This window comes from Mytilus californianus, unplaced genomic scaffold (assembly GCF_021869535.1).
Source record: "Mytilus californianus isolate M0D057914Y unplaced genomic scaffold, xbMytCali1.0.p SCAF_1, whole genome shotgun sequence".
Classification (NCBI taxonomy): Eukaryota; Metazoa; Mollusca; class Bivalvia; order Mytilida; family Mytilidae; genus Mytilus; species Mytilus californianus.
This window is the reverse complement of record NW_026262581.1, coordinates 13,046,154-13,069,797: the sequence shown is the minus strand read 5'-3', so window position 1 is coordinate 13,069,797 and position 23,644 is coordinate 13,046,154. Positions and strand designations below refer to the sequence as shown.

The window sequence follows — 23,644 nt, the reverse complement described above, 5'->3', positions numbered from 1 at the left end:
TAATTAGTATTTATATTTCAAGATGGATGACTATCTGCAAAGTGGTAACTGTGTATCACAATCATAAATCATAAGTCTAAAATATCTTAAATTCAATTATTCAGAGATTAATTCCCAATAAAATGTTGTACAGGCCATATACACTAGACTTGCTAGAAGAGGACATAAGATCATTATCAAAAACTTATCTTGATTCTGACCTTCTTAACTGTCCAATAATAACTGTATTTTATTTTGACAGCCTTAGCAATGAAGGTCAAGCCACCATGAAAATAAGGTCAAGGTCAGGTGACCTTGTCAGAATTTCATTTCATGTTTAAAAATAAGAAGCAAACTAAATTTAACTACTGTGGATTCATTATTATTCGTTGGATACCAATTTTCGTGGGTTTCGTGGGTACAGGCGAACCACGAATTTAAATGTTCAACGAATTACAAATTTATAATAGGCTTTGCATGCAGAGGTTGGCAAACCACGAAATCAAATATCCACGAAAATGCAAGTTTTCCTCAATCCACGAAAATTGATACCCACGAAAATAAATGAATCCACAGTATATCTTTTTTATGGTTCAGATATTTTAACTCACTGACATTATTCAAACTGCAACTTGGATTTTCCTTTTGAAGATATCTATACTTTTTATTGCAGTAAGCATTTTTAACATACAACAAATCTTTATAACATAACCAATCTCACTTTTTGTCTTATTCAAGTAAAATAATTATATATCTTACTTTTTGAAAACTTGTCGCTATAGAGAATTTGACCATTTGCTTTCTACCATCCTCTCCCAGATCAGTAAGTAATGTCTGCCAAGCAATCTCGTTAAATACCTCTTCCCCTGACTGTGAACTCAAGATTACTGATTCATCCTATAATGACAAAATTTATAAAGAAATTTAAGTAGAATTTTCAGAAAATAGGTAAACATCATACACACACACACAGTGGCTCCAAATTCAAAGTCCCCCTAAATTCATTGAGGCAAATAAAAAAGAAATTAAGTTCAAAATAAAAATCAGGTATTCACAATTTTTACTCCAAAATTCAAATTGTCGAGCAGGAGTGATGATTATCCAGCATTACAAGCAATGTAAACAGTAAGAGAAATTGTAAATTCCTTAATGTTTTATATTTGTCATCATGTTTTTTCCTTTCAAATAGATATAGGAAGATGTGGTATGAGTGCCAATGTATAGGGCTATTAGGGAACACTATTTATTTTAAAATTGTTTAATCATATTATCATTTGCCTTTATATCAATATCATTATGCAATTCTAATTAGAAATAAACTGTAGACACATAGATATATAGAAAAGGACAATTTGATGGACATTAACATTGCTAATTAATTCAAAGTCGCTGGACCATAAACTAGTGGGCAGGGCCTCGAAAAGGTCAACAAACTAAGATGTACGGAAAGTAATGTAACTTTATAGAAAATGTAATTGTCAATTGTAAGTAGTTCCTATCAAACTAACTAAAGCAGAAAACTTAACATTGAAAATTGCTAATTAATTCAAAGTCACTAGACATTGACCTAGGAGGCAGGGCCTCAAAATAGTAATCAAACTGATATGTACTGATAGTAATGCAACTTCATACAAAATATCATTGATCCATCACAAGTAGTTCCTATCAAACTAACTTAAGCCGAAAACTTTAACAATTGTTGATGCCATCAACATCATCGCAGGAAAAGCAATCCCTATGTCTGGCTTTCCTCAACTTTCATCGCAGGCGAGAAAAAATCAAATATTTACCAATAGATATCAAAGTCTTATCCTTGAGTACAAATCTCTTTTACCTTCTACCATGTCTACTAGCACTGCATAACAATGTATAGAGTAAGAAAGGCAATCAGCTGTTTGTATATGTATTCTAATTCTTAATTAAAAAGATTAGACTGCTGCTATATGTAAGATTTGCTTTCAAAAGAGGAAGTAAATCTTATATAAACAAGTAAAACTGTGAGCAGTACACTGATGATACCCCCGCCGAAATATTTTGGTAAACAGGAAGTTATTGAGTGATGAATCTGAAAACGCATCACACGGTATAGCTGACTTATATAAACCCTGAAACCAAATTTCAGAAATCCTTGTCAAGTAGTTCCTGAGAAAAATGGGACGAAAATTTTCAACTTTGCTATCATGTGTTAAATAATACAAGTGTTCGGTAAACAGGAAGTTGTTGAGTGATGAATCTGAAAACACATCACATGGTGTAACTTATTTATATAAACCCTGAAACCAAATTTCAGAAATCCTTGTCAAGTAGTTCCTGAGAAAAATGTGATGAAAATATTCATGGGACAGACAGACTGACTGACGGATGGACTGACGGAAGGAGACAGAGGTAAAACAGTATACCCCCACTTTTTAAAGCGGGGTATAATAATTGTCTATAGATTTCTTACTCTGACAAGTACAAAACTTTACCAATGGTAAAGAGAGATAACTCATGTTAATTTCGTTTTTATTTCAACGAGTGAGATTGTTCTGATTTGCACAATTGGATCTACTGGCTATATATTCTCTCCCATTTGGCTTTTCTGCAAAGCAATGAACATAATGAATACAAAATTAGGTCAACTTTTGGTGAAAATCATTATTCAAAATATGAATTACTGCTGCTGAATCCTGGTGAAGAAAGGACTTAGCTTTAATATTAATTAAAATGGTACTGGGAACACAGGTTCATGAAATTTCGCACATAAAAAAAAACAGTTGCATTCTGGGCACCTTTATGAATCCTAATGAGAACACTCTGTATATCATAAGCCCCTGCACCAGCAAACATGTTTATCACCTAACTTTACAAATATATGTTTTTACCCACCTGTTGATGTAAGATCTCTGGACTTGTTGAAATTGTCTGCTTTTGCAACTGTTGATTGTCTTTTATACTTCCTGGACTCTGAAAAAAAAACATAAGTATTTTTATATTTAATTGAAAGTATATAGAGATGTAGCCATAGAAAGACAACTTATCTCCTCGACTTATTTATTTTATAACAAGTATTTTTTTTAATATAAATCAATGATGGTTCAAGTCACCTAATTTGACAAAAGAAACATTTGCAATTCCTCATTTTAATGCAATTATTTTGTAATCATGATTTTTTTGATTGGTCATCATCATATATTTAATGGGGGTAAATTCCAAGGGTTTTCTGGTCTGTAACTAAAGGGCAGCCACAATTTTGAATAGCATAATTTATTGGCATCTGATTTCTGCAACAATTAACAAGATAAGCAGATGTCTCACCTGAAATTATCCTCTTTGTCAAATTCAATTTTGTTCGGAAGCGTATATAAAAACTTACAAATTTCTGGTGTGTATATTTGACACAGGAACTATATCTAACGCCATACTTGTAAGGTTCCAAAGACGAGAACAATAATTTGAATAATCTTTTATTTATGTGATTTTTACACTGAACCATCTTTAAATTTTGCATTAGAATGGAAATAACTGTATTACACTTTAACTTGGCCTACATATAACTTGGTTTTATGTAGGCAAAGTTAAAAGCTTTAAAATACAATAAGGTTATTTCCTAAATAATTTATAGTTGCTTAGATCTGGACCTAAAACCTAAACATAACCAAAGTAAAATGTAGGTCAAGGTCACTTAATGTCAATGAAGACCTTCGTCATTAAACCAGATGTATCAACTGACAAAATATCTTTCCTCTATGATTTGTAATTTCCTACATTACAACCATAAAACCAAACTAAGCCAAAGCCATTCATGTGTAAAACGTGTGTCAAGGACACCAGATTTCATTGCTGACCTTTTCCACTAAACATGTTGCATTAACTGAATAAAAGTCAAGCATTATTCCTACCTTCATGTCATTTAGCCTCTATGATGGTGTTGTTTTGAGAAAGAAGATGAAATAATCTCAGGTATAAACCAGATCATCTCGAATGACTAATTGAGCTTACACTTAAGATTGATCAAGGATATTGTTTGTAAAGTCTGATTTCATTTGACAAAGTGGTTATAGTATTATAGACAGAATTTGAAAGAATGTTTCAGGCTTTAAGAGTCTCTGACCTTAATATTGGTTGATGGGCAAAGAGATCACAAATATGTGTGAAAGGGAATCACCATGAAACATTCCTATTAAAGTTAAGGTCCAAATGAGAAGATTATAATGAAAAGGCAGACTCAAAGATTGGTGGGGAAATGATGACAAATCCACAAATAGCAAAATTATATAAGAGTGCACATGCTGAAATGTCTCACCTGTTTTACTCACCATAATAATAAAAGTCCATTTATTTTATGTTGAAAGTCTTAAAGATAAGTATCACATAAACTTAACATTTTTAAAGATCCATGACAATGAGGTAAAGGTCAGATAAATCCTGTCAGACAGACATGTACACCTTACAATTATTCCTTGTACCAATATAGTTGACCCACTGCTTATGGTAATTGAAAACAGACTAAAACACAATAACTTAACATTGACCAATGACCAATGAAAATGGGGTCAAGTTCAGATTATACCTGCCAGACAGACATGTGCATCTTACAAGCATTCCATACACCAAATATAGTTGACCTACTGCTTATAGTATTTGAAAAACAGACCAAAACACAAAAACTTCACATTGACCAATGAACCATGAAAATGTGGTCAAGGTCAGGTGAACTCTGTCTGGCACATGTAGAAGTTACAAGGAACCCATATAAATATAGTTATTCTATTACTCACATTAAGTGAAAAATTCACAGGAGAAAAAAAACCATAATATATTTTTCAAGCAGTATCTTCTGAAATATAAAGCTTTATACAAATACTTTACAGGGCTGCCGCCCGATAGTAATCCCTTTGTCTTGCATACTGCGACAAACGTCCAGGCTTCTCATATACAAACTCAAAAAAATTAATTAAGTCATTCAACAAGGAAAGGTCAGATATTTGTCTTCAATATTGCATGATACAAGATATCTTTTACAATGAGAATAAATATAGCACTGAAATTTCATTATCTGATTAAAGATCAGCATATCATTAGGGCATATACTCTTGCCAGCAAAACGACAAATTAGGTTAACAAAATTTTTGAAAATCACTTAAACTCGACGACAAACGGATTTCTTAGCAAAGTCAAGACGCTATCAAAATTGGTACAAGGGAGACAACTTGAGATTTACAAGTGGCAATTTACAAGTTGCACAGGTAAACAAAAATGGCTACTACCAAGGAAAATCTAGATTTACGAAATGATCAAAGACTAATAATGTCCATGATTATATGAAATAAATACAATGGTTACTAAGAGAGATATCTTTTATAAAAACATAACAGTGGAATCCCCTGTGTCCTTGCGGCAGTGATATCGAGTATTACCTTATTTCGTCATACCCGCAATGTAACACAAATAGAACCGTTCTTGTAATTGTTTTAGTCTTCCGAGGGGACGAAAAAGAATAAAAAATTGATAAGTTTAAGCATAAATTTACAATTGCAATCCCATGATTAACCATATTTAGCCATTTTCAATTAAAAAATACATCATCAGATAAAATTGATTTCATTTAAAGTCAAATTTTTATCAAAATGAAATAAATTTTGCTCCTCATCTTTGGAAGTCTATTTGGTTCAAACTGAACTATATTTCGTAGTATAAAATCTTTCCTGCATTCAAAATTAGCTATTTTTAGAAGGCATGTGTGAAATCACCGGACATTTGAAGAACTGTCAAAACAGGGGTTTCCCTAATTTTGGACACAGATTACATAAAATCTTAAGGGTAAAACCGTACATTAAGAAAATTTCATGAAATTAAATTATGCCATGAATTTGTTCACACAATATTATCTGCTTTATATTGGTTTTATGAGATTACCAAAGTGAAGCCAAAAGTCTTAGGTGCGCGGATACACTGGACTGCACCGTAATAAAAATTAGCTGTTTATGGACTAATTAATATGTGATTGAAAGATATCTTGATTTGTAGGCCTTTATTTTGATAGCATTATTTAAATGCACCATGGCCTGAAATCGCAATAATTAATCTTGCATTTCTGTCCATTGTTCAACAAACACAATAATATAAAATACACACAAAAATTTCTGAATATTCAATTCAAAGTGTTGCCAGTTTAAAAAAAGTAATATCTATTTCCACAAGTGCCTTTTATAATAGTTAAGTAGAATTCATTAACTAGACATGTTTATGGGTGATAATATTGCCAAATTATATTTTGAAAAGAATCATGTGCACTTGTAAAACATGATCACATGACAAAATAAGTTTCCTTACAATCCTTGGCAAGAGTCCAGCAGGACCTGGGAATTTCCTTTTTGTTCTAACTGGAGTCTTTAAATGACTGTCTTCATGCTGCCTTGTTTTACTCTGTCTTGTAATATGACCTGCTGGTTCTCTATTCTCTTGCACTACAATGTGTTGAGATACTGCTGGTACTCTAGACTGTGTATGGTCTGTTTCACTTGTCCTGGAATCTTGTCTAATTTCCTGTTGACAGCTAGTATGCTGCTGCTTTTCTGTCTGTTTCTCTTGGAGATTCTTTCTTGCATGCCTGTAGGCCCCTGAAGAACAAAAGAAAATGTCTTGTACTGACAAGTGTTCGACTTAAGAAAAAAAAAGTAGTACTAACTTTAATGAAGTTAAAGCACATTTTGCTTAAATTAATTTCTGGTTTTTTGCTTAATATTCGCTGACAATTATTTCATGTATATATACATGGTTTTCTTGTTTGAGTTGCTTTCATTTTGCCATTTTGGGGCCTTTTATAGCTTGTTATGCATTATGGGTTTTACTCATTGCTGAAGGCTGGACGGTGACTTATACTATAGTTGCTAATATCTACATCATTTGTCTCTGGTAGATAGTTTTCATATGATACCCAATCTCCTTATTTTATATACTAAGGACAAGAAGATGCTTGTTTACTCTCAATAAAAAGGGCTCACAAGGAGCATAGTACAATATGAGACATTAATTTAGACAAAAACAATAAGGAACAAGCAGTCAGAAAACATTAACAATAAATACAAACAATAAGGAACAAGCAGTCAGAACAAATTAACAATAAATACAATAGGAAGGTTCTGTAAAGTGGGTATATTGGGATGAAGGGCAGGAATTTTGACTGCCACTGGATATTAAATGAGCTAGTGTTTTGTTGGAAATTACAAATTTGCAGTCCATATCCCCCTCCCCAAAGAAACATAAATAATAAATAAACAGGAAAAATTCATTCAGTTGCTTTTTTTTAAAAACCTTCAATTGTAGATACATGTAGATGGGAACATTTAAATATTTATTTTGACCCTACCTCTTTGAAAGTCCTGATCATCTGGTGATCGTATAAGGCCTGGTCTTAACCTTTTGTTAGATGATTGATGATCAGACTCGGATGATAATCTTTTCATGCAGCCACTAGCACTACCATCCTTTACAGGAGTTCTTCTGTCTGTAATATCATCAAGTGGTAGGTCCTAAAAAAGAAAAACTCAAAAATAATAATAATAGCAAGGCTTCAAACATGTCAAAAATATAAATAACCCCAAGGGTTGACTGCTCAAGGTATAAAAATATGGTCACCTTGAAATCGCCTGTTTGCCAGTTAAATACACTACATTTAGCTCTTGCTGAGGGGGACACTAATTTGGCTGTAATGTACATGTACATGTATGTATACATTTTTTTGTGAAATGAGCCATATAAAATAAGGAGATCTGGTACAATGTATGATTGCCAATGAGACAAGTCAAATATCAAACCTAGACCCAATGATGTAGATGTTAGCAACTATAGGTCACCATACAGCTTTCAGCAATGATCAAACCCATACTGCACAACAAGCTATAAATATCAAAGACAAAACAAAAAACTAACAACTCATATGAGAAAACCAACGGCCTTATCCAAGCACAAAATACCAACTTACCAGTAACAAAAATATAAAATAAAATGCTCGGCAGGGCGCAGCTTGACACGACAGCAGAGGTCGAACCCTGAACAGTTGGGGCAAGTATGGACACAACATTCAAGCTTGATACAGCTTTGCATTTGGATTGTGATTAAATATTTGATACAGCATAGGTTTCTGACACAGAATGAATGTGGTCTAAGAACTTAAAAATTTTAAATTGGACATTCACCTATTATGGTCCAATATCCAAAATCTAAATACATGGTTATATTCAGCATATCAAAGAACCCCAAGAATTCAATTTTTGATGAAATCAAACAAAGTTTAATTTTGGACCCTTTTGACCTCAATGTGGACAAAGTTGATAACGGGGCCCAAAAATCAAAAATCTAAATACACGGTTAGATTCAGCATATCAAAGAACCCCATATATTCAATTTTTGTTGAAATCAAACAAAGTTTAATTTTGGACCCCGATTTGCGCAATATTGTGCTATTGGATATTTCTTGCTATTGCGCAATACTGTGCAATTGAAGATTTCTTGCTATTGCGCAATACTGTGCAATTGAAGATTTCTTGCTATTGTGCAATACTGTGCAATTGAAAATTTCTTTCTATTGCACAATACTTATTATATAATAATAATTTACACATCCTGTTTAGTGTGTATCTCCTACCATATCATTATTATTTGCTTTTAAATATAAATCAGAAATAACCAACTTAAAATGGAAAATTTTAAAAGAAAAAAAAAAGGAAAAAAAAAAAAATCCCCCCCCAATTTTTTGAACCCCCTTATGATTCATCACCCCCAAACTCAATCCCAGCCTTCCCTTTGTGGTATGGTACCTTGCAGTACAATTTCAGAGAGATCCATACACTTGAACACAAGTTATTGTCCTGAAACTAGAAAAATGCTTGTTTTTTTGCCCCTTTATGGCCCCTAATTCCTAAAATTTTGCTGCAATTACCCCCAAAATCAATCCCAGCCTTCCCTTTGTAGTATGGTACCTTGCAGTACAATTTCAGAGAGATCCATACACTTGAACACAAGTTATTGTCTGGAAACTAGAAAAATGCTTATTTTTGGCCCCTTATTCCTAAACGTTTAGGGCAATTACACCCAAACTCAAACCCAGCTTTCCCTTTGTGATATGGAACCTTGCAGTACAATGTTAGAAAGATCCATACACTTACACACAAGTTATTGTCCTGAAACTAGAAAAATGCTTGTTTTTTTGCCCCTTTATGGCCCCTAATTCCTAAAATTCTGAGGCAATTACCCCCAAAATCAATCCCAGCCTTCCCTTTGTGGTATGGTACCCTGGAGTACAATTTCAGAGAGAATCCATACACTTGAACACAAGTTATTGTCTGGAAACTAGAAAAATGCTTATTTTTGGCCCCTTATTCCTAAACGTTTTGGGCAATTACCCCCAAACTCAATTCCAGCTTTCCCTTTGTGATATGGAACATTGTAGTACAATTTCATAAAGATCCATACACTTACACACAAGTTATTGTCCTGAAACTAGAAAAATGCTTGTTTTTTGCACCTTTTTGGCCCCTAATTCCTAAAATATTGAGGCAATTACCCCCATCATCAATCCCAGCCTTCCCTTTGTGGTATGTTACCTTGCACTATGCAGTACAATTTCAGAGAGATCCATACACTTGAACACAAGTTATTGTCTGGAAACTAGAAAAATGCTTATTTTTGGCCCCTTTTTGGCCCCCAATTCCTAAACGTTTTGGCCATTACCCCCAAACTCAATTCCAGATTTCCCTTTGTGATATGGAACATTGTAGTACAATTTCAGAAAGATCCATACACTTACACACAAGTTATTGTCATGAAACTAGAAAAATGCTTGTTTTTTGCCCCTTTTTTGGCCCCTAATTCCTAAAATTTTGAGGCAATTACCCCCAAAATCAATCCCAGCATTCCTTTTGTGATATGGAACCTTGTGGTACAATGTCAGAGAGATCCATACACTAACACACAAGTTATGTCTGGAAGTTACAAAAATGCTTATTTTGGCCCCTAATTCCTTGACTGTTGGTACCATAACCCCCAAAATCAATCCCAACCTTCCTTTTGTGGTATTGAACCTTGTGGTAAAATTTCATAGAGATCCATTCACTTAAACTAAAGTTAGAGTGCGAAAACCAATGTGTCTTCGGACGAAGACGACGACAAAGACGACAAAGACGACGCCAACGTCATACCAATATACGACCACAAAATTTTTTTGCTGAACATTCTTGCTGCTTACAACATGTACAATTATCTCTATCTATAATGAACTTGGACCAGTAGTTACAGTGGAAAATATTTTGTAAAAATTTACAAAAATTTACAAAATTTATGAAAATTGTAAAAAATTGACTATAAAGGCCAATAACTCCTTAAAGGGTCAATTGACAATTTTGGTCATGTTGACTTATTTGTTAATTGTAGATCTTACTTTGCTGTACATTATTGCTTTTTACAGTTTATCTCTATCTATAATAATATTCAAGATACATGTAATAACCAAAAGCTGCAAAATTTTCTTAAAATTACCAATTCAGGGGCAGCAACCCAACAACGTGTTGCCTGATTGGTCTGAAAATTTCAGGGCAGATAGATCTTGACTTAATGAACAATTTTATCCCGTCAGATTTACTCTAAATGCTTTGGTTTCAGAGATATGAGCCAAAAACTGCATTTTACCCTATGTACTATTTTTTAGCCATGTCGGCCATCTTGGTTCGCGAGCGGGGTCATTCGACACATTTTTTAAACTAAATACCCTAATGATGATTGTGGACAAGTTTGGTTAAATTTGTCTTAATAGTTTCAGAGGAGAAGATTTTTGTAAAAGATTACAAAAATTTACGAAAAATGGTTAAAAATTGACTATAAAGGGCAATAACTCCTTAAGGGGTCAACTGACCATTTTGGTCAAGTTGACTTATTTGTAGATCTTACTTTGCTGAACATTATTGCTGTTTACAGTTTATCTCTATCTATAATAATATTCAAGATAATAACCAACTAGAGGCTCTAAAGAGCCTGTGTCGCTCACCTTGGTCTATGTGAATATTAAACAAAGGACGCAGATGGATTCATGACAAAATTGTTTTGGTGATGGTGATGTGTTTGTACATCTTAATTTACTGAACATTTTTCCTGCTTACAATTATCTCTATCTATAATTAACTTGGCCCAGTAGTTTCAGAGGAGAAGATTTTTGTAAAAGATTACTAAGATTTACGAAAAATGGTTAAAAATTGACTATAAAGGGCAATTACTCCTAAAGGGGTCAACTGACCATTTCGGTTATATTGACTTATTTGTAAATCTTACTTTGCTGAACATTATTGCTGTTTACAGTTTATCTCTATCTATAATAATATTCAAGATAATAACCAAAAACAGCAAAATTTCCTTAAAATTACCAATTCAGGGGCAGCAACCCAATAACGGGTTGTCCGATTCATCTGAAAATTTCAGGGCAGATAGATCTTGACCTGATAAACAATTTTACTTCATGTCAGATTTGCTTTAAATGCTTTGGTTTTTGAGTTAAAAGCCAAAAACTGAATTTTACCCCTATGTTCTATTCTTAGCCGTGGCGGCCATCTTGGTTGGTTGACCAGGTCACGCCACACATTTTTAAAACTAGATAACCAAATGATGATTGTGGCCAAGTTTGGTTTAATTTGGCCACGGAGTTTCAGAGGAGAAGATTTTTGTAAAGGATTACTAAGATTTACGAAAAATGGTTAAAAATTGACTATAAAGGGCAATAACTCCTAAAGGGGTCAACTGACCATTTCAGTCATGTTGACTTATTTGTTAATCTTACTTTGCTGAACATTATTGCTGTTTACAGTTTATCTCTATCTATAATAATATTCAAGATAATAACCAAAAACAGCAAAATTTCCTTAAAATTACCAATTCAGGGGCAGCAACCCAACAACAGGTTGTTCGATTCATCTGAAAATTTCAGGGCAGATAGATCTTGACCTGATAAACAATTTTACCATATGTCAGATTTGCTCTAAATGCTTTGGTTTTTGAGTTATAAGCCAAAAACTGCATTTTACCCCTATGTTTTATTTTTAGCTGTGGCGGCCATCTTGGTTGGTTGGCCGGGTCACGCCACACATTTTTTAAACTAGATACCCCAATGATGATTGTGGCCAAGTTTGGTTTAATTTGGCCCAGTTGTTTCAGAGGAGAAGATTTTTGTAAAAGATTACTAAGATTTACGAAAAATGGTTAAAAATTGACTATAAAGGGCAATTACTCCTAAAGGGGTCAACTGACCATTTCGGTTATATTGACTTATTTGTAAATCTTACTTTGCTGAACATTATTGCTGTTTACAGTTTATCTCTATCTATAATAATATTCAAGATAATAACCAAAAACAGCAAAATTTCCTTAAAATTACCAATTCAGGGGCAGCAACCCAATAACGGGTTGTCCGATTCATCTGAAAATTTCAGGGCAGATAGATCTTGACCTGATGAACAATTTTACCCCATGTCAGATTTGCTCTTAATGCTTTGGTTTTTGAGTTATAAGCTAAAAACTGCATTTTACCCCTATGTTCTATTTTTAGCTGTGGCGGCCATCTTGGTTGGTTCACCGGGTCACGCCACACATTTTTAAAACTAGATACCCCAATGATGATTGTGGCCAAGTTTGGTTAAATTTGGCTCAGTAGTTTCAGAGGAGAAGATTTTTGTAAAAGTTTACGGACGACGGACGACGGACGCAGGACGACGGACGACGGACGACGGACGCAAAGTGATGAGAAAAGCTCACTTGACCTTTCAGGTCAGGTGAGCTAAAAACGGCAAAATTTCATTTAAATTACCAATTCAGGGGCAGCAACCCAACAATGGGTTGTCCCATTCATCTGAAAATTTCAGGGCAGATAGATCTTTACCTGATAAACAATTTTACCCCATGTCAGATTTGCTCTAAATGCTTTGGTTTCAGAGATATAAGCTAAAATCTACATTTTACCCCAATGTTCTATTTTTAGCTATGGCGGCCATCTTGGTTGGTTGGCCGGGTCACTGGACAAATTTTTTAAACTAGATACCCCAATAATGATTGTGGCCAAGTTTGATTAAATTTGTCTCAGTAGTTTCAGAGGAGAAGATTTTTGTAAAAGATTACAAAAATTTACGAAAAATGGTTAAAAATTGACTATAAAGGGCAATAACTCCTTAAGGGGTCAACTGACCATTTTGGTCAAGTTGACTTATTTGTAGATCTTACTTTGCTGAACATTATTGCTGTTTGCAGTTTATCTCTATCTATAATAATATTCAAGATAATAACCAAAAACGGCAAAATTTCATTTAAATTACCAATTCAGGGGCAGCAACCCAACAACGGATTGTCCCATTCATCTGAAAATTTCAGGGCAGATAGATCTTTACCTGATAAACAATTTTACCCCATGTCAGATTTACTCTAAATGCTTTGGTTTCAGAGATATAAGCCAAAATCTACATTTTACCCCTATGTTCTATTTTTAGCTATGGCGGCCATCTTGGTTGGTTGGCCGGGTCACCAGACACATTTGTTAAACTAGATACCCTAATGATGATTGTGGCCAAGTTTGGTTAAATTTGGCAAAGTAGTTTCAGAGGAGAAGATTTTTGTAAAAGTTAACGTTGACGGACGACGACGACGGACGCCAAGTGATGAGAAAAGCTCACTTGGCCCTTTGGGCCAGGTGAGCTAAAAACAATGACAATGTAATCTATAGTCTAGATGCATATGAATTCGTCAAAACTCTTATCAATTGTCAATTAATAGTGTTTCCTACAGAAGGTTTTGCCTTGGTATTGCGCCCTGCTGGTTTTTTCTTGTCGCCCTCTCCTTTTTTGGAAAAAAATTTGGCCCTTTGCCCCTTTTCCATCGTATTTTATAATGCCCTGCCGTAATTTAAGATTGGTTTCACGATTCATCTTTTATCACACTATTGTGTCATCATTTGTGATGGGAGTGTTGGATAGAATTTCATGTTAATACATTATATTCCAGCTTATTGTTAAAACTAAAAAATAAAACTTGAGACAAAATGTTTGAAGAAAAAAAGATATTTAAAGATTCTCTAGAAGAGGCTCTGCCCAGCAACTGTGGGGGGGGGGGGGGGCTTAAGTGGCCCCAGGTACCCTACAGCAATTAGTGCCCACAGTTCCTTTGATACCTAGCTACGCTCTTGTAAACACAAGTGTAGCTTTGATGTTTTCATGTGAATCCCGCCCCAATTTAAAAAAAATATTTACAAGAGATTAAAATTACATTTGACTTGTAGTTTATAAATATTAATGAATTCTTGGGATAAAAGCAAAGGGGGACAATAAAAAATTGTGCCTTTGACGCATATTCAAACATGTAATTTTCATTTAACATTTATGAACATTTATTTATAAAGGTATATATTTATATTCAAATCGCATAAGAAGGCGTCACGCCAAAAAAATTAAAATAACCTTTCAAGACGTCATAATTATTTTGACTAAACAAGTCTTCCAACTGGTGCATTTAATAACAAATAGTTACATATACACAACCCCAAGCTGATGCATACAAATTTTTGTTTAAAAGTTATAAAAACTACTCAAATTGAGAAATGTGGTTTGATTTGCTGACAAGGTGGGCAAAAAAGCGGTCTTGACCAAGTCAACCGTAAATACCAGAGAATACTGGCATATAATGGTTAATTGAAATTTTGATAGGACCTTACTAAAAAAAAACCAGTCCCTACTCAATTACTAAGTAAACATGGTAAATGGAAAGATATAGTCACAGGACAGAAAGTCACAATATATTAGTTAACAATTGTTTGAATACATGTATGTACATGTAAGGGAAAATCCTTGATATGCCTTAGGCCAAAAAAAAAAAAATGTCTGTTTAAGGTTACATCATGATTATGAGACGTGTGGTCCATCTTGCCGTGGTCGGAGTTGTCCATGGGCCGAGTTGACCCTTATTTTTAATGATTGGATCATTTCCCTTGGTTATTGGTTGGGAAAAAATGGGGGCAAAGTTATTATTTCGTCACACGAGTCGCGAGTTTTGTAAAACAGCTGTCATATTCACAATTGTGAACATTTAGATGTATCAGGCAATGGATTTATTTCATTGGCAACTGTAACTTCGCTTTTGACATGAGTTCAGTTAATTTTTCGCTTTGAGATGGGAATAAATTGACTTAGGGTCAGTGCTCAATTAGGGTCGGTCGGGTAACCGTAAACAGACATATATTTTTGTTAGGCCTTATAATATTAAAAGATAAATTCATTGTACTGCTTATGAAATTGTTCATGACCATGGTTCAATGAAGATTTATCAAATATTTATTATACATAGGATATATTTCTAGGAACCATGAAGCCAGTCACTTACAAGAGACTATGACAGCTTGTTTTCTTGTCAAATGTCATCAATAGTCAATAGTTTTTACTGTTTCCTAAAAATATTCCTCTGATCATTGGCAAAATTTAAAATTATACAAATTGTTCATGTTCAAATTCCACTTTAACAGGTTGGGAAAGATGCTCATAAATGGGTACTATCCCCATTATGGATATTATACCCAAAATCAGGTATCAATTTACAGTGATAAAAAATATAATTTTGTATTTTACCATAATGGCTGTCATGGCCCATTCAAATAAATAGCAACATTTTTCCCTTTAAGACCATAGTTCAAAAGAGAACTGAATACAAAGATAATGGCCTCCAAAAATCCTACTTTTTGAAGGCTAGTTAGTAACTTTTATCCAGATCATTGGCAGATGATATTTTTGTCATGGTGTCTTCGAGTTAAATGTTGTCATTTACCTGAATGTTTGCGCCAAGACGGCAAATATCTTGAATTGAAAATTTTATATTTTTATCACTGGAAATTTGGGGTCCCGGCAAAGTGAGAAACGGAACAGAAACGAAACAGAGCGAAACGAAACAAAACATGGCGAAACAAAACGAAACACAGCGAAAACGAAACGAAACACGACGAAACAAAACGAAACATGTAAATTGAGAAACGAAACACAACGAAACAAAACAAAATCTGTATTTTGAGGAACGACCTATAGAAAATCTTCCTGACATAGCCGAAGATCAATGTGGGTTTAGAGGGCCCTTTTGATTGATGTCATCTAATCGTTTGCTTAAAAATCGTCAAAAAATGAACGCATTACATACCAGTTCTATTGTGCTTTGTATTTTTCTATGCTTTATAGTCCCACACATTGTTATCATTAATAATATTATGATATATTAGTATGTATAACTTTTCATTCGATCACGTCTGTGAATATCATTGTATATGCAATAATCTGCAATAGGTTTTTATCATTTATTGTTTTTGAGTTTGTGCCAAGAAAGGTATTTGATTCATGAATGAAACACTTACATGTACGTATCCCAAGTGAAATAACCATAGCCAAAATATGTAAATGGTATGGACACTTTGCCATACATAACTTTAGGTAGTAGGATCCAAATGTTCAAGTTGGATGCATTCACCCTATATGTGGCTACAACATTGTCAAGTCCGACCTGGGACGTCAAAGTGGGGGATTGACCACGTTGCGACCTGACGTCTCTTTTGAAAGTACATGTGACCTTTAAAATGTTTAAACCGAGAATCAAATCAGTTTAGAACTGAATAGTTTGCTTAAAAGTGACCTGGTGACCCGAGGCAATTTTTAATCGTGACCTTGTGATCTAAAGTGGTACTGGAGCACAGTCTCCTTTCTCCTTTTATTCATACAATATTGTATGTTCGACTCGTCATGTTCTACTTTCTTTTTTAAACTTACGGTACCGAATATTGTGTTTTGTCATTCGCCATTTATCTTGACAGACGCGTGTTACTAGGTATAGTATCTACCACATTTTCAAAAGATAAGCTACGAAGTACATACGGCATCTCCATACAGTTGAAGTCGATGATACCTGTTGTAAGTAGTTTAAAAGGTTAATATGAATTGAACTTGTATTAAACAAGATTATGTCTTGCCTGATTTGCAACAAAATGAAAGAAGAAGAATGTCATCATGGTCATGGACTGCCATAATAAAAAATCTTTGAAACTTAAAAACAAAGAAGAAACGAATACAAACTAGAATATGTTATAGTGACGAATTAGAAATGGACATGTTGTGTAGATACCTATCTATTGTTGAAATTATACTATATGTTGCCTTCTAGATGTCCTTAGTTTGTTCTTGTCGTTTGGTTGCTGTCTTATTGACGTGTAACCTACATTTCATACAGTTTTAGTTCCGTTGAGTGTACTTTAGAATCGGTGCATGAAAAATCATAACTAAACTGGTTATTGTGTATAGATTAATTGTCTTTCATTCCCTCAATAATTCTAAGAAGATGAACCAAAGAGAGATGTACACAGACACTTGTTTCTATTAATATATAATACATATGAATAGTCGACCTTCCCATGTGGAGATGTACCTAAATTAAAATATTAATATGTAAACAGAAAATAATGTTACACTTTTCAATCTTTAACTTCCCCTCCCTCCATTTTTTTCACTGTATAAATTTTAAAGACATGTCGCTTCTAAACAAAATCCGATTGATCTGTAGCTTATCCCCCAAACCTGCTTTGATACAAACTTGAATATGTTCCTCATTCAATTCGATCCCAAAACTTAAAAGGCATACATATCTAAATAGTCGTAATTAATTCCATTGAGCACGAAACTATAATCAAAATCAGATTTTATTTATTTGGATATTCTAAAGTACATTTCTTTTTCGGCAGAAATTACAAAAAAAATTATTATTATCTGGTTTGACTGGGAAACACTGATTTCAGATGTACATTGTACACAAAATATTATAAAATATTTTATGTCCCACCCTTTGAGTGGAAAACATATCATGTTTTAGCATAAAATCTTCTATTTTGGAGTGAAAAAAATTGGATGATTTAAATAAACTGATGTTTTTGATGGTCTTTTGGATTCTGTTGACAGTTTTGACTTTTCTACTCTAATTAAATGGTTGTTTGGTAGATCTGAATGCGAATTTTCTACTCTTTACACTACACCTACACACAATCTTATCAAACAAAAGTTTTCTTATTTAATTAAATGGTCGTTTGGTAAATCTGAATGCAAATATATTTGCTGCAATTCATTTAAAGCCTTTTTCTCTAATGTGAAAGGTAATTATGCTAGATATACTTACTGGAGGTGGGATGAGATGATTGAAGCTGTTAATTTCCCCTTGATAATATTTATGTACCTTTTGGCAACAAAGTTTATCGACAGGTTGTAGGTATTCCAATGGGCACTTATTGCGCCCCTTTAATAGAAGACTTGTTTTTGTACTGTTATGAATCATAGTTTATGACCACACTAAGTAAAGACCCGTCAAAATTGCATTTAACTGATAAATTCAACAACACTTACCTTTATGTTGATGATATTTTTTCGTTAAAAAATCAAGAAATTTAAATTTACTGCCGAATTTTACGACATAAGGGACGATTTTTCGTTCCCGATTGTTATTTTTCCCTTTTTGGATGGTGATGTTCCATTAGCACCATCTTATGGTGTTTGAATTTCACAACTCGTTCGCTATGCCCGTGTCTGTTGTGACGTTTTTTTATTTTAACAAACGTAATCTATGTATTACTGATAAATTATTAAGCCAGGGATTTCGTCACCAAAAATTACTTAAAACCTTACACTAAATTCTTCCATAGATATAAAGATTTGGTTTTGAAGTTCAAATGGGATAGCATATCCTAATTTTTATGGAAATGTTGTTTACCGTGCCCGGAATTTAGAAACGATCCTGGTAAACTTGTCGATCCGTGAAATAAACTTATTCTAAAAGGTTACCAATTCAACACTGTAATTAGATCATTGAAAATTGTTTTATTGGTATCAATATTGATTTTGTTGTCAGTAAATTAAAAGCAAACTAAATATTATTGTTATATAATTCATATACACATTCATGGATCTACAATCTGTCGATACCTGTATCTTGGCATTACACAAGGTCGTGTTTTTCCTCTAACTGTTTATGACGTCTGTACACTAAATCCATTGGATGTTGGATGCGTACAGATTGATAATTTAGTCTTAGATGCATGATTTTTTTATTACTTGTTAGTGGCTTTGAACTAGCTGTCAGTAACTTCTAGTACTCTCAGATCAGTACTTAGTGTCTTTTTGTTGTTGGGATATACAAGTACCCGGCCACGTCCACTCTGTGTTTTTGTTAGATGAATGTTATTTGTATCTATCTGATGAGTTAAGTCTTTTTCAACTGATTTTTATAGTTCGTTCTTATGTTGTACTGTTACACCACTGTCCCAGGTTAGGGGGGATCCCGCTAACATGTTTAACCCCGCCACATGACATTCTGTATGAATGTGCCTGTCCCAAGTCAGGAGCCTGTAATTCAGTGGTTGTCAATTGTTGAAGTGTTACATATTTGTTTTTCGTTCATTTTTTGTATATAAATTAGGCCGTTAGTTTTCTCATTTGAATTGTTTTACATTTGTACGTCATTTCGGGGCCTTTTATAGCTGACTATGCGATATGGGCTTTGCTTATTGTTGAAGGCCGTACGGTGACCTATAGTTGTTAATTACTACGTCATTTGGTCACTTGTGGAGAGTTGCCTCATTGGCAATCATATCACATCTTCTTTTTTATATTCGCTACATGTACACTCGGTGATATTTTAAAAATTTTATATGGAATTACACTCCTTTTAAAATCGAGGGTCCGCCCCAAAAGGTAAGAGTACGTTTGAACTGTGCAGTATATCTGAGGTAGTAAATGCACACATTTGCTGTGCATTATCCAGATTATAGCACAGTAAGAACAAAGAGATTTTACTCATGTCATGTGTTTAGTATCCATAGGACAGCATGACTCGCTTAAAATATCAAATTTTCATGTTCATTGAATCGCAAATTATGGTTCAAATTCCTAATTTGGCATACATTTCAAAAGAAACATGTCATAATGAACATGTCATAATGAACATGTGTAGATTCAAGTTGACATGAACACAACTCCATTGTAATGTAATTTAATCTATCTTAACAAACAGAATAAACCTAGTATCGGACAGACGGACTGACGGACGGCAGCACAGACCAGAAAAGATTATGCCCCACTACCGTAGGCGGTACATAAAAATCCTAGTCACAAAGGTAAGAATGGCCAATTTTGTTTGAGGCTGATATTCAGACGATCCCCAGTAACAGCTATTCTAATTTCAATGTTCCCTCATTGTTGCATGTGACAAGAAGCCTTGATATTAGAACAGTCTCTGTAGCATAGCTGACGCACCTAAGCCTCACATTTAACAAAACAAGTTGACTAATTGCAACTAATGCACGAAGATATACCAATGTAAATGACGAGTAATTTTTTTCAAAGTTGAATGGAATATTCGGTGTCTTCGGCTATGCACATATCTCGTCAGGAAGATTTTCTATAGGTCGTTCCTCAAAATACAGATTTTGTTTCGTTTCATTGTGTTTCGTTTCTCAATTTACATGTTTCGTTTCGTTTCGCTGTGTTTCGTTTCGTTTCGCCATGTTTCGTTTCGTTTCGCCATGTTTCGTTTCGTTTCGCTCTGTTTCGTTTCGCTCTGTTTGTTTCTGTTCCGTTTCTCACTTTACAGGGACCCGGAAATTTGTACCTGATTTTGGGTATACATGTACATGTGATACCCATAAATGGGTATAATACCCATTAATGGGGATCTTCCCCAATACAATCGTTTAATACCATGAATCATATATGTCACAAAACCCTCCAATTTTTATAGTTACATGTATCAGTCAGGGGATTTACTTAAATGAGTGATTAAGAAATCACTGATTCAAGTAACATTTTTCCAGAAATGTTGGAAGTAAGAGTTGTCTTTCTTTAACAATCACCTATTTAAGTAGTACAAATAAATAACTAGACTAAGAGATTTAATTTTACTGTAGCTTTAAATATATAAAACTAAAGATCCAGTGACTAATTATGTTGCTAAAATTATCAGAACCATCAACCAATATCTGTGTTTATAGGATGACTGGTCATGTCAGGTGATGATTTTGTACTGAGTCTGGGCTGGGAACAGTATATCTAACGGGAAATGAATCTGATAGGCTTTTCAGTATAAGATTGATAAAATCTCGGACTCCACGAGACTTCGCGAGATTTACGGATTTTGGTAGCGTCTGACTGAAAAACTATCTGAACTGCACAATAAATTAACCACATAATTCTAATCGTAAATAGATACAAGTTTTATCATAAAGTAGATATATTTTGTCATATTAAATGACCAAAATAAGTGTGATTTATTTGATGTGAAGTGTTTTAAAATGGTGTGAGAATTTGGGAATGCAATCGGCGCCATTTTTTTATTACCCTGTTTGCATTCTGTACCATTCTGTGATGAAATGAATTCGATTATAACAAAATTGAAGTGACAGATAACAAGTTCGATATACTGGCATCACTTTAAAACCATGTTTGAATGACATTTTATTGATATTATCAGAAATTATTAGGATAATAGTGAGTACGTTTTGAACACATTTCCGTTTCCGTATCGTATCTTTATTAACTATAATCCGACGATAAAATTGGCTACAATTAGGTAGTGTCAAGTCCCGTCAATATATATGTTCCTGGTCTGGGATAATGACATGAAAATCACTTGTTTAAGTATCATACCTCTACAATGCTCTAGTTTCTTAAAAAAATCACTTCATTAAGTATTATAATTTTAATTACCCCCACTAATTTCAACACCCCCGAACAGTGAAATTTTGGTAGTGAACAGTAAAATTTTATAATCTAAACCTGCACCAGTATGTTTAAAATTTAAGTAAAACTACAAAATCACAGAATTTCTAATTTGCTACTTAAATGAGTGATTAATCATGTTAATAAATCACTTATTTCAGTAATTCCCCTGATTGATTATTCATTAGCTTACTATGGGGCTGGATTGACTTGGGGTCACAACACCCTCAAAATATTCTTCATGTTGAATGTGGGCAGTATTTGGAGAAAAAACCTGGGGCCGGATTGATTTGTAAGGGAGTTACCATTTGATTTTTATGGGGGGGGGGGGGGGGGGGGGGCTAGGATGAAAAATTTTGTCCTGCATTTTTTTTTAGTTGTAATCTCTGTCCTGTCTTTCTATTTTTCACTCTATTCGGTCCTGCCTTTTTTTTATTAGTTCATCCAGACTTTTTTACATAAATTGTCATCCTGCCTTTTTTTTTGCCAAGTTGCTCATCCTGCCTTTTTTCAAATTTCATCCTAGCCCAGCCCCCCCCCCAGCCTCCTCCCCTAAAAATCAAATGGTAGCTCCCTAAGTCAGAACGACCTGATACTGCTTTAAATTTGTCATAAAATTCACACAAAACATGCCAATTGAGGACTCAATTTTCAGTATCTCTTTATTTATTCCCTTGTTTATGGGGCTGCTTCAAATTGAATTATACATTAGTCCAATCTTGTCTCCAGCATCTGGAATATACTATATTGTGTTAGTTTCATTATTCATGAAATTAAGTACATGAAGTGCTGAGATCTGACACTAAATATAAACATGTTAAATTGGATACAGAAGTAAACAAACGAATGCAGATAGAAAAGAAATTGTTATCTTTATAAACACACCTCCCAAAAGTTATCGTCATCATCTGGAATTTCAAACATTTTGCTTGAAAGATGGATCTTTAGTATTTAATTTCACCGCTCTTGCATCAATGTGTGTACTTTGTATATTACGTCACGAATTGTGGGGCCGAACACATATCCGGTTTATTTTTTGCAACGGCCTTGGTCGAAACAGTTGTTTTGCACTGTCAGTGTTATCTGATTTATTTTGGCATGCTAATGTAAGGCCTACTTTTGAAAGATTTTAGACAAGTCAATACACATATTGGATAATTTATCTTTGAAGGGAACCGTTTCAATTGTATCCTGCTATTCGGGACCACTCGCTCAGAATATTGGTCAAGTCGGACCAAAATCCGTCGGCCCAAAATCCCAATCAAGATCAGTCAAACTGATATTAACAAATGAGACACCTCGGACCGTCTTTAAAAAATCTATTCTTACTGTCTATAAACCACTTTATTGTGATTGAGTGTGACCTACGTATAAAAGTTTTTTTAATTTTACTGATACTGATTCAAGTGATTGAAGGGCTAAATTTTTTGCAGTTTTTATTTCGACACAGCCTGGGGGTAATACTATTTTTTAGGAATAAATGAAATTTTCAAACTTTCATGGAATTTTGCAAAACTTTGACAGAATCGTCTTCATAATCAAGAATTTTTTTAACAATACTTAGTTTTTTGGAGTTATAAACAGTATTGTCTCGTATTGTGTTTTCGACCGTCTTACGTTTTCGACCTAATTGTACTTTCACTTCCCACATGCTGCCCATGCCTGTGTGACGTCACATTTGGCTGATATATTTAGTAACAATAGCAAATAATACCACGTGTGGTTAAGATGTTTCAAGTAAAGTTATTATAATTAAGTATTTACATTATTTTATTTGATATCACATTTTTGTACCTTTTCACTAATACAATTTTTACCTTCCACAAGAATCTATCAAAAATAAACAAATATTCTATTCTAGAAATATGGCCGAGGAC

The 23,644-nt window shown here is 33.9% G+C and overlaps 1 protein-coding gene across 1 annotated transcript in view; it reads right to left on the bottom strand.

Annotated features, from left to right (window-relative positions):
• Positions 1-22,754, bottom strand: part of LOC127705379 (uncharacterized) — a 53,773-nt gene extending 31,019 nt beyond the window's left edge. The window contains exons 1-5 of the mRNA XM_052209719.1: positions 22,653-22,754; positions 7,331-7,493; positions 6,295-6,581; positions 2,848-2,925; positions 739-876 (exon numbers count right to left, since the gene is read on the bottom strand). Coding sequence (XP_052065679.1) covers positions 739-876; positions 2,848-2,925; positions 6,295-6,581; positions 7,331-7,493; positions 22,653-22,691 — 705 coding nt within the window. The 5' untranslated portion in view covers positions 22,692-22,754. The remainder of the gene's footprint in view (positions 1-738; positions 877-2,847; positions 2,926-6,294; positions 6,582-7,330; positions 7,494-22,652) is intronic.
• Between the last annotated feature and the right edge of the window lie 890 nt (positions 22,755-23,644).